We start from the raw sequence: 12,398 nt of genomic DNA on the forward strand, positions 1-12,398 counted from the left end.
ACACACTGACTTTCTCACTGGATTGTATCTTGCCTGATGTGAGTGTGTGTATGGGTGTGTGTTTTTGTCACATTGCAGCATCAGAGTCTGAGGTTATCAGACATTCACAGAAAGGCTCAGCTGTGGAGAGGCATTGTTAGCATCAGTCTCATCGAGGCCCGTGACCTTCAGCCTATGGACGCCAATGGCCTTAGTGACCCTTATGTCAAATTCAGAATGGGACATCAAAAGTACAGAAGTAAGGTATGGTCCACATGAGCTTTATTCAAGGTACTTGTTCATTTTGGATTTTCTCTTTTACGTAAGGTCAATTCTGATCAAGTGTTCTTCTTTCCTTCTTTGCAGACAATACCAAAAACACTAAACCCCCAGTGGAGAGAGCAGTTTGACTTCCACCTGTATGATGAACAGGGTGGATTCATTGACATCACCGTCTGGGACAAAGATGCAGGGAAGAAAGATGACTTTATGGGCAGGTTTGTCATGCACTTGACTTTTTTTGTATTATTCTCACACTCTCTTAACTGATCTGATTAACATTTACATTATATTTACATTTAATCATTTAGCAGGCACTTTAATCCAAAGCGATTTACAAATGAGGACAATAGAAGCAAATCTTAAACAACAAAAGAGCAATAATACGTACAGTAAATGCTGTGACAAGTCTTTTTTTATAATAAATATTATAATAAAAAGAGGAATAATATAATAATAATAATAAAATAATAGAGAACACTAGTGTTAGAGGGTCATTTTTTATAATGAATAAAAAGAAAACAAGTAGACAATGCTAGTGAGTTGATTTGATTAATTATGGCTCATAATTACTGTAGTTTTTTGGCAACATGAGAATATGATATTCTGTACAGGTATAAGGTGTGAATATGATATTCACTACTGTTATATCATTGTGCAGTACAGGGTTTCCCAACCTGTCTTATAAAGCAGTCACCAAGTAGGCTGCAAGATGACTTAAATCATTTAAATAAGACAAAATAATCTTATATATATATATATATATATATATATATATATATATATATATATATATATAAATAAAAATCTCTGTATAAATGTTTTGAAAAATCTTTGACATTTTTCTGGTAATGTCAAGCTCGGAAATGTTTTACTGAGTAGAAATTGCATAGAAATTGCATTTGTTAGTAAAAAATGCCTTATTCTATATTTTCAAAAAGTGGCAAATTCACATAAATTCATTATTGAATACTAAAGAATATTCAGTTCTTGAATCTTATGATTTAATAGAATTTTATATAATATTTAAATATCTTAGTATACACGGGGGTCCTTGTTTTGGATAATTGATGCCTTGGAGTAAAATCCATTACAACAGTACAGGTTGTTTTTCCTTGTAGAATTCACCATTCCATTGGCATTCAGAAGTGCTTGTGATGGACAATGTGCAATACTCTCAATCAATTTTATGGCAATCACTAAAATCACACCTAGAAATTAAATGGTATAATATTTTTAGGTTTTAATTTTCAAAGTGTGTTTCATAGCCAATTACTGATGCAAAAAAACCCCTGACAATGTATTAACGAACTTAAAAGAAAAAATACTTTCCAGATAAACACATAAAAATATATATGTATTTTTATTAGAGACAACACGGTGATGTGAGATACTTACTTTAAAAAAGTAATTAGTTATCGTTACTCACTACTTGTTCCAAAAAGTCAGTAACTGAATTACTCTATAATAAAAGTAACTCGTTACCAGGGAAAGTAACTATTTGCGTTACTGTAAAAAAAAAAAAAGTTGCTATATGTTAAAGAATTTGTATTTTTTGAGCAGTTTTAACAAGTCAGTTGAAATGAGTAGAACAGACAGGTTCAAGTCAACAGACAGCAAGAGTTTTATCCTGCACTTCAAGTATTATCTTTGTAAGAAAAGTGTTTTTGGCCACTAGCTTTGTAGATGCATGTGTCGTTGTGAGATTCTTCATTAAATTAGAGTTGCTTACAGTGAATGTCGACAAAGTCTTCGCTCCTGGACATAATGTACACATTAAATGCACGTTCTTGCCTTTGACCACAATGAATTTGAAGTAGTGCTTATATCTCCACCTTGAAAATGCCAACTTTTCATTGGATTGCTCCTGACTCGCCATCTCTGCTGCTGCTGAGAATGTCTGTTTAGCTGTTGTGTGTGTGTGTGTGTGTGTGTGTTTGGCGCCGCTGGCGCATGTCCTGGCATGTGTGTAAAATCACTGGCTCTGATTGGCTACCATGAAACACATGACTCTGCCTTAGCCAATCGTAATCGCTTATCTCATTATTAACCCACCTCCTCACTCGCTGTGTGAGCCAGGGGTGCGTTCGGATTACATAGCTTATTAAATCAATGCATAGTAACGGACTGCATTTGACGTCCAGTAATGTTAACGGCGTTGTAACGACGGGAAAAGTAATTAATTAGATTACCCCGTTACTGAAAAAATAACATCGTTACCTAACGGCGTTCTTTTAAACGGCGTTATCCCAAACACTGGATACAATTTACCCGTCACTTATATATAATATATAATTTGACTGCAAAATGATGTGATTGACCAGTTACAAGTATAACACTGTTAAATAACAGATTTGCTGTGCGGAATGTTGCAGCTAAAGTCCTTCATTCTTCAAGCGTCCTCTCATAGACAGTTCCTGTGTGTGTGTGTGTGTGTGTGTGTGTGTGTGTGTGAGAGAGAGAAAGAGAATCACAGTGATTGACATTAGAGTTAATGGCTGTGCGATGTGGGAATGAGGCAGTGGAGTTTACTTAGTTTCCTGTCTGTCCCCTACATCAGTTCTCCTGTTCATAGAGGTGGCATGTCAGAATCAGTCGGGTGGCATTCTTGTAATTGGCTATTTCCCTCTGTTAAATGCTCATCTACTTGAGTCCTCTCTGACCATGAGCTGTCCAGCCTGCCCCAGCACTGATATCCACATTAGTTACTCCATTTAGGACCAATTGAAGCTTTCAGTACCTGCATGATGTTCCTGTAGAGAAGAGCAGTTATTCTGCCGTTTTCTTTCTTGTGGTTTCTTTCTGCCTCATGCACTTGGTTTTTCTTCTTTGTTGTAACTAGTGGGAAGTTGAAAAAAAAGGTCTTTTTTTAAAGATATTTAACTGTAACAGGATTGCTTTACCTATTATTAAGAGTAATCACTTATTACTATAGGTCTCATTTACAGTTCCAACATAATCTTATACTGATATACACTACCTGAATTATTATTGTCACTATTATTATAAAGTTGTAGTAGTTAGAGGTATTATGCTGAAAACGATCGTGCTGCTTATTATGTTTGTAGAAACTGTTCTAAATGTTTTCAGGATTCTTTAACAAGTAGTAGGTTGAAAAGAACATTGTTTATTTGAAACGGATTTCATTTAAATTTAGTCTGTTCTTGCTGAGTAAAAATATGAATTCAGTAAATTCAATAAATAAATAATAAATACAATTCCAGTTTTGACTTGGAAATGAGCAAAATATTTACTCTTGAATGAATACGTAATGTGGATCTTTTATCAAAACAGCCAGAAGTCATATTAAAATATTCAAACAAACTAATTTAATAACTGATCATAAATATTTATGAGCAAAGCTGTGTTGTGGCAATCAGCTGCTTCCTCGACTAAAAAGATACTTGTCATGTCCACTACACATTTTGGTGTAATAATCACCATTAAACTTCACATTTACGGAGTGCTTGAGTTTGTTGTGTAATTAAGATACACAAAATTCTAGCAATATTAGAAAAGGAGGCAGACTTTATATAAGATAAATATATTTTCCGTCACAATATGAAGGTTTTGAGTTGTGTAGCAAATGACATTTGTTTATGACAGTTCAAGATAACAAAATAATGACAGAAATTTAATTTTGAAATGTCCACAGGGTCAGAAGTGCCCGCAGTTAAAGAAAGACCCATTCACTGAGCATTTTTTGTTCTCTTTTCTCTGTGTCTTTCTCTTGTCATACACGTAATATCCTGTAAGACGACATGATAATGATGATGGTGTTGTGTATGTGTCAGGTGCCAGGTGGACCTCTCTGTTCTCTCAAAGGAGTGCACACACAGACTGGACGTGCCTCTGGAGGAGGGTGAAGGCACACTGGTGCTGCTGGTCACTCTCACAGCCTCTGCTGCCGTCTCCATCGCTGACCTGTCCGTCAACGTATTGGACGACCCCCATGAGAGGAAGGAGATTCTCCACAGATACGTAAGGACAATCTCTCATATTAGATTTAGGGAGAGTTAGGGAGAGGAAATATCATTACTCAGTATTACCCTGAAAATGCAGACTGGGTGTGAAGAGACCTTTCTTTAGTATAGCAAAGACTCTTATTTTATTTTAAAACCAGGACCAAGATTCAGGAAAGATGAATTCTTAACATTCTGCTTAACTGCTATATTCTAATTTTCCACTTTAAGAAGAAACTTTTTTATTCCCCACCGAAAAAAAATATTTTTGTCTTCCTTAATTGTTCTGAAAAACCGTAAAGAATTTGAATTTGTAAAAGAAAATGTAATAAAAAATACCTAAAAAATCCCAGAAGTAACTCTTTACTTAAAGCCTTTATGTATAATTTATTATAATAGTAGTTTTAATGCATTCATTAATTATGCCTTGTAATGCACTTTATAATGCATTGTACAGTCTCGTGAATAATTGTTAGTACAGTTAATACATTATGACACTTATCAATTAATTGATACACTATGCATTTTAAATTTAGTTATAATTATTTACGACAAGATATGATGTATTAAAATGCAAATTATGAATAATTGTGATGCATTATACCCTTTATAATGCATTATACATAAAGACTTTAAGTAAAGTGTTACTGATGATTCATTTATTGGGATGGTTTAAATATTAAGCATCTCAACACTTGCCAAATTTAATATATTTTACTGTTAGGGATGTTCTCGAGTACTCTGAAGTGACACCAGTGTTCGATAACATAAACAATTGGTCATGATGATTATGCATGACATCACTTTTTGGTGAAATAGAGTAGCAAAAAATTTTGGCGTCATAAACAGGACTACCAAAAGATGACCTTTGAGGTCATTTCCATTTGTTGTTTACTGAATCTTTGACGAGAACCATCAATTAACTCTACTGTAGGAATCATCTAAGAAGTGTTTTAAAGTGACAACACATTTCGGCCCATCAAATGTAGTGTTCTGATAAAGTACCGTATTGAAATGTTCTCTCTCAGTGTATATGTGGCTCATATGCATAGACGGAGCTGAACTGCGTTTTAGCTGGCACCGGGTTCTCAGACCTGGCAGAACCTCAGCTATATGACCTCCTTTTGAAAAGCGCTCAACCTCTGGGGGCCAGAGATTGGTTCAGGCCTGTAGAGAGAAGGATCGGGCCTCCCCGCTCCCTGAGGAAACGGAGAGAGGAGCTGATTGGGATAGAGAGCTGTGAAGGAGAGCAGTAGCGGGGGCTGTGACAGGCTCTTTTCAGGCAGGGTGTGCTCTTGAAAGGCCCTGGCTGAAAGGAGCCCAGTGTCCCTATGCGGAGGCCTTTGGCCCATCATGGCCCCGAGGCCCTCCAGTCCTCACTCTAGCACAATGCTCTCAGTCTCTCGCTTTGTCTTTAGCCTGTTAACCCTTCGTTTGCCGCTATTTGCAGCTTTCCGCTACCTCTTTACATGCCAATAGTGAGGGACAGGGCTGAAACAAAAGGGCCACTTTTTGTTCACACTCGATAGAGCTTCTCTCGGGGGTAACGCAATAGAAGAAGCTCTTGAATTGTGACTGTTTTAAGAGCCCCAACATGTTTAGTTTTGCTTCTGCAGGCCCAGCGTGTTTCGTTAACCTGGTTCTTGGCGAAGCAAGTTTGTGCGCAATACTTTGCTCTAATTGAAGAGGAAAGTCTTGCTGGGAGGTATGTTTGATCTCTGGTTAAGTGCTGGTGGAAAACAGTCCACAGGCCAAACGGCGGACAGGTGACCTACATAACCGTCCGTATAACGGGTTAGTGCCGTCATGCTCTCCGATGCCACCTTGCCACCCCACGTCCACTAGGGGGAGCTGTTGGACCAGAATTGAAAGGAGAAAATTCCGTCTTCCGACAAGAAAGGGAGGAAAGATGGGGTTCTGGTTGCTGAGATGGGAGGGGCTGGTGTGCAAAATGAAAAGAAAAGCTATTTCACCTTGCACAACACCACTCTTTTTTTTGTGGTAAAGGATAGATTTTCCACTCCCTCGCTCCCCACCCGCTCCCCCACCTTGTACTATGCATCCAGGCATTCATTAGCACCCTAGCCTACAGTCCGATAGGGACAGATATGCTCAAGAGAAGATGGGGGGCTAAATGGAGGATGGGACAGTGGATTCCACAAAAAAGGACATTAATTTGTCCCTGCTATTAGCATATTCCCGGTTCCCTTCTTGACACCCGTTCACAGAAGGGAATTTAATAAATATGCACGTTATCAAGCGTGGCAGATAACAGAAAGTGCCAGTGTTAGTGCCGCACAATACACCTTAAACAGATTAGCTCGGGCAAGGTGGTGGTCCACCCATATGCAAGATAGACAGGTCAGTGCGAGAGCGTGGGCCTCTAGTGTTTTCCTCCTTTCTGTCGCCATATGAACAGCTGTCTAACTGAATTGCGGTGCAAAACGCCCATAACTAGTTATCAATGCTCTGTGTTAAAGTGCTAGGAGGCTGCTGATGTCTTCTAAACAAATAAAGTGTTTAAGAGCAGGAGCTCTTAGGGGGGGGGGGTGCTGAGGTATAGAGAAACTGCAGATGCTCCCAATTTAAACTGTGGATGTCCTCACTTGCCGGGGATGGGGGTTGCACAGAATGCAATTAAGTCTTTTAATGCAGCATTGCACCAGCCTCAGATACATCATTAAAGTGGAGAAGGCATATCAGATGACTTTCAGCACTTTGCATATTGGGTGTGTGGGCCCGGGAGCCTTGTCAAGGTGTGTTAATGGCAGAGAATGAAGACGTCTGTTGTCGTCTACCTGTCATTCAGTACGTCATGTCACATCTCCAGCTCTTTTCATTTACTTCAAGAAAATTACATCTGCCTAAAGCTGAATAGGCTTTATTTTTCTATGTGTGTACCAAAAATATGTGCAAGACTGGTAGAAACTAGTTAGACTTTACAGTATGGTTGTATGTGTGCAGTTAATTAAGGCAATAGTTAAAAATGAACAATACTTGTACAGCATTATACAGAATGTGTTTATTTATTTACTTGACATAAAACTAGTAATTGATGAGCTAATAATTCAATTATCAATGAACAATATAATTAATAATAATAATAATAATACATCTATTCATGTTCATTAATTTATAAAAAATATACACTGACATGAATTTACAATGAACATTAGTATTATAGTAATAATAATTATAGCAATCATTTTTATTAAATTGATTTATTATGTCACATTAATAAATGTGAAATAATTAGTAACTATATAATGAAAAATGAAAAAGCCTTTGTTTTTCAGAAACATTTTAGTTCTTAAAATTCCTTTCTCTTCATAAATTTGCATTTAATCGCATTCTTTTAGTCTTCTCGATTTAAAAAAAAAAACAATGAAAAAGATAAGCCTCAAATATGATTGCATCTTTTTCGGAGCTCACGGATCTCAGTCTTTAAGCAGTTATTTCTCAATATTCCCAGAGAGGAGGACTGTATCAGTGCTTCACAGCTGTTGTTGTAAGCAGAGCGAAATTATGCATTTAAATAGTAGCCGGGCGTGTGCGGGCGACTCGTGTGTAATGGACGTTAATGGGCATCAGGGCCAGGGTGACCTCTGCTGAAGTGGAGGCGCACAGTTCCTCTCTGGTCCTGTCACTCGCTTCCAAATCAAAATGTGAACAAGTACAGCAATGTGTGTGTGTAAGGACGGGAAGTAGGAGGAAAAGAGTGAGAGAGCAGCAAGAGAGGGAGGCAGGGAAGAGGGGGGTGGAAGCTGTTAGCATTCCATTTTTATTATGACATTTCACAGTCATCCGATTTAATGTCCCCTGACCGGATTGTCCGGCTGGAGACGGTAGGCTTGAAATGTTATTTAGAGCATTGATAAAAGGTGAGCGCCTGCGAGATGACAGCGAGTCATAAGGCTCCGTGCGGTGACATTCATTTTCTCCACAACAGAGATGGAATAAGACGTCACGGTGACAACCTGTCACTCAAGACACAGCCCCTCCATCTCACCCCTCCCCTTCTCTCCCTTTTCGGTCCCTACTGTCTGGTTGGGGGTTAGAAGGGGCTCTGTGTGTGTGTGTGCGTGCGCGCGCAAGAGTTTATGTGCTACCCCTTTCCTGTAATAGGACTAAACCGCTCTCCTCCTCAGCGCACCATATGAGTTGGTCTTGCCTTGCTGGCCCCAAAGCCGAGGGGGGTGGGAAAATATATTCTTCAGCCTTTCATTAAAAAAATAAAGAGGCCTCATCTCCTGAGCTTTTCAATCTCCTTGCCTGTCTTTTGAGGGGTCTGAAAAGCCAGCACCCTTTGCAGATCAGAAAATCCTCTGCTATGGAAATGCACCAGCTCCCTGCCCCAAAAAACCTGCCACTTTTCTTCAAGGCTGCAATAATCATAAATAACAAGCCCTTGATATCTACTGAGAAATCATGTATTGAATGTACTGTATGTGTAAAAATAAATTTCCCCCCTCAATCATCACTTGATTTTTTTCCCCCTCTCCACTCGTTTGCTATCAGAGGATTTTCAACAATAATATCATTCGTAACAGGCAAAGCCAGTCCGAGTGTGTAATGAATTAAGTCTGCAGCCTGGCCCTGACTTGAGAAATTCAAATTATAATTATTCCTCTGGGTATGTGTAGGGCTTATTGCCAAAAAGAGAATTAAAGTGAGGTCTCCAGTGCTTTTGACGGCCCACCAGTGAGATTGTGTCATCTCTATCAGTCCAGCTCCATTCACTCGCATTTCAAAGTGTCCGTCTGGAAATGTCACAAGTTTCTTCAACTTTTACTGCGGTTCATATAGAGGGCAGAGATGTACAGACATATTTCATTTCATTTAATGGACAACTTTCCAGTGCATTTAATAGACACAGAAAGTTTTAAATCTCTGAGGTTGCTCTTTTATAGCTCGCAGGAAACGTAGGAAAAAGTAAAATAAACAATTAAGAAATGTGTTTTTTTTTTAACTATGAAATATAATTCTATTTTAGGAAAAAAAAAAGATTTTGTTGTTGTTGTTGTTCAGATCTCTTTTGAACCTCCAGATTAGATATTATGAATACTAGGATCTTTTTTGTTCTTTTCTCAGAAGATAAATCCTAAACAAAAGACTGTTTGTTCTCGATTTAATTTTTTGGTCTTTTTAAAGATATTTCATTACTAGAATGTTTTTGCTATTGTTTTTGTTTGACAAAACTGTACACAGTATAAAATATCAGGGGAGAGAGAGATTGCTCATGCTGTGACCACACAGTTAGTGTATGATGCCTAGTTTGTTTCATGGCTAAATGTCAGCCCCTTTAATGCTACAAAAGACACACAAAAGGACTGTAATGGAGTATTATGGTCTCTCAATGAGAGGCTTTTATCCTTATGAGCATAATTGACTCGCTCATAAATCATTCTTAAGTGTCTTTGCTAATGCACTTGTCTTTGCAGTTTATCCACCTCCAAAAGATTTACAGTTTTAGTGGCGTCTCTGCTAGTATTTGCTGTTTTCCTTTGCGTTTAATTGCTAACATGGTTATCTGAAACTGAAAGAAATAATTTTTCGGGAGGAACATGGATGTGAGTATAGACACATGCACTCTGGAAGAGAATTCACATAATTTAGATTTGACATGAGCATTTTTAAATTAGTTTCTATACATTTTTCCCTCTTCTCACTTATGTGAAATACCATATTTTACTTTTTCTAAGCATTTGTGTTGTATATGTATCTGTATTTGTTCTAGATCACGTGCAAGGATTTATCTTGGCTTCTTAAACAGGTTTCTAAAGTTTCAACTATGAATGATTTAAAACAACGCAATATTCCTTAATCACAAATGTAGACAGATTGCTGGTTGATTGTTTTTTGTTTCAAATTTATATCATTTTATTTCCTTAAATACTGCATTCCTAAAGCTTACAAAGTATATACATAAAGTATTTTAATGCTAACGCCACACTTAAAAATGTTTAATGACTTTGCATTATATAATGGAATATTGTTTCATATTTATTTAATATATAACAAAGTGTCATTTAATGTATTTTAATGATATATATATATATATATATATATATATATATATACAGTATATAGCACAAACACAAGCAAAACAAGTTTTTTTTTAAAAGGTCTAGCATCATTTGTTTGCAAATGTCTCTTTATTTATAATTGTGTCATTGTATGCAGTGAAAAGGATACATTGTAAAGTAATTCAAGTGTTAAAATGCTTCTTTGAACCACTGTATATTTTTCAGCTGTGTGGATATATACTCACAAATGCTTTTTCCTTCTTTGACCTCCACAGAGTCTGCTCAGATCCTTTCACAATATTAAAGACGTGGGCCTGGTGCAGGTGAAGGTGATCCGAGCAGAGGGGCTGATGGCAGCTGATGTTACAGGTAAGAAAAACCCTCCCACACACACAAACAGTGATCCTGACATATGATTTCTCACTCTGTTTTCCGCAGTTACTGATAAAGCCTATCATTTCCTTTGGAATGGACAGCAGGAGGCTGATAATATTGCATTCTGCTCTGTGCTGCTTCTGAGATCACTGTGTCTCTTAAACGTATTTTTTTCTTGTGCGTCTGCTCCGGTTTCCATTAATTCTTACTTTTAATTAGGTCTGCAGTGGACAGGCCTAGTTTCTGGCACTATAAATGATCAAGTTGAAAAAAAAGATTGGAGACGATGCAGTGAGTTGATTCTTATTCAGAATCGGAGTGAGACATTAACAAACACACTTACCTTGGATCATTTATTAATGCTACACCAGAATTAAAATGCATGTAAATATATTAGTTTTTGTTATTTTTCTGGTAGTTTTTCTTGAAACTGTGACCTCATTGCAACTTAATCATCAGTTGTTCCTCAGCTTATGTGTGTTATATTTAAATAAGATATTTATATGTGACTTTTAAGATTTTTAAAGGAATACAATTGTCACAGTGTCTGGGTTGTGTCCCTGGGTTTCCACTAGATGTCCTCCTTTCTCACGGTGTCTGTCACCTTATCACTTCCTGTCTCCTTATTTGGTCACCTTCCTCCTTGTTTAGGTAATTGATTGTTCCCCACCTGTCTCCTGTTTCCCCATCATCCTTTTGTGTATTTATACCTGGTCTGTCTGAGTCTTAGTCACGGAGTCCTTGTTTAATGTTGATGTTTATTCATGTCCGTCATCTTGCCTTGCCTTGCCTTGTCTTCGTGTTTTGTTTATGTTTGGATTTGTTGGATATCGACCCCTGCCTGGACTGTTTATTCTTTGGATTGCCCCTTTAATAAATACATACCCGCAATTGGTTCTCTCTCCTGTGTGTTCTCTGTAACACCGAACGTGACAGAAGGACTCCGTCGCACTGAGATCCAGCGGTATGTTTTTTTCCCGTTCCCCAGCCAAGATGGCGGAGCGGAGAGCTAAGTATCTCCGGCTGATCGCTCTCCGCCAAGAGGGCAATGAGGTGGGTGCCCTGGCACAAGTGTTCTGGTCCCTGGCCGAGGGTATGGGATACAACGATGCGGCCTTGAAGGACTACTTCAACGGCGGGCTGGATGATCCAGTGTCTCAGGAGGAGATGGTACATTTAGAGACACTGGACTACTGGGAGTTTGTGTACTATGTGCAGCATCGGCTTCTGTGGAATGCCCCAGCCACTCCGGTCTCTTCCGGTGGGGCGGTCCCCAGCCCAGCACCACTGCTCAAGATGGCCGCCAATCCAGGGCCACAGCACAAGATGGCCGCCAGCCCAGAGCCACAGCACAAGATGGCCGCCAGCCCAGCGCCACAGCACAAGATGGCCGCCAGCCCAGCGCCACAGCACAAGGTGGCCGCCAGCTTGGGGCCACAGCACAAGATGGCCGACTCAACGCCTGAGTCTCCAGATAAGGTGTCACCGGCTCGCCAACATAAAGGACGGAGGAGGAGGAGACAGGCGTCTACCGTTCCTCAAGGCCCAGAGGACGTTCCCGAGGCGGTGCCCGATGCTGTTCCGGAGACCGAGGCGGTGCCCGATGCTGTTCCGGAGGCCGAGGCGGGGCCCGATGCTGTTCCGGAGGCCGAGGCGGGGCCCGATGCTGTTCCGGAGGCCGAGGCGGTGCCCGAAGCCGAGGCGGTGCCCGAAGCCGAGGCGGTGCCCGAAGCCGAGGCGGTGCCCGAAGCCGAGGCGGTGCCCGATGCCGAGGCGG

At 39.4% G+C, this 12,398-nt stretch overlaps 1 protein-coding gene across 6 annotated transcripts in view; it reads left to right on the top strand.

Moving 5' to 3' along the window:
* LOC132141009 (multiple C2 and transmembrane domain-containing protein 1-like) overlaps positions 1–12,398 on the top strand; it is a 179,778-nt gene that overhangs the window by 114,529 nt on the left and 52,851 nt on the right. For all 6 annotated transcript variants that reach the window (XM_059550145.1, XM_059550144.1, XM_059550146.1 and 3 more), the window contains 4 exons: positions 79–243; positions 346–476; positions 4,053–4,239; positions 10,522–10,615. In XM_059550145.1, the coding sequence (XP_059406128.1) occupies positions 79–243; positions 346–476; positions 4,053–4,239; positions 10,522–10,615 (577 nt within the window). The remainder of the gene's footprint in view (positions 1–78; positions 244–345; positions 477–4,052; positions 4,240–10,521; positions 10,616–12,398) is intronic.

The sequence above is a fragment of the Carassius carassius genome, chromosome 5, assembly GCF_963082965.1.
Source record: "Carassius carassius chromosome 5, fCarCar2.1, whole genome shotgun sequence".
Taxonomy (NCBI): domain Eukaryota; kingdom Metazoa; phylum Chordata; class Actinopteri; order Cypriniformes; family Cyprinidae; genus Carassius; species Carassius carassius.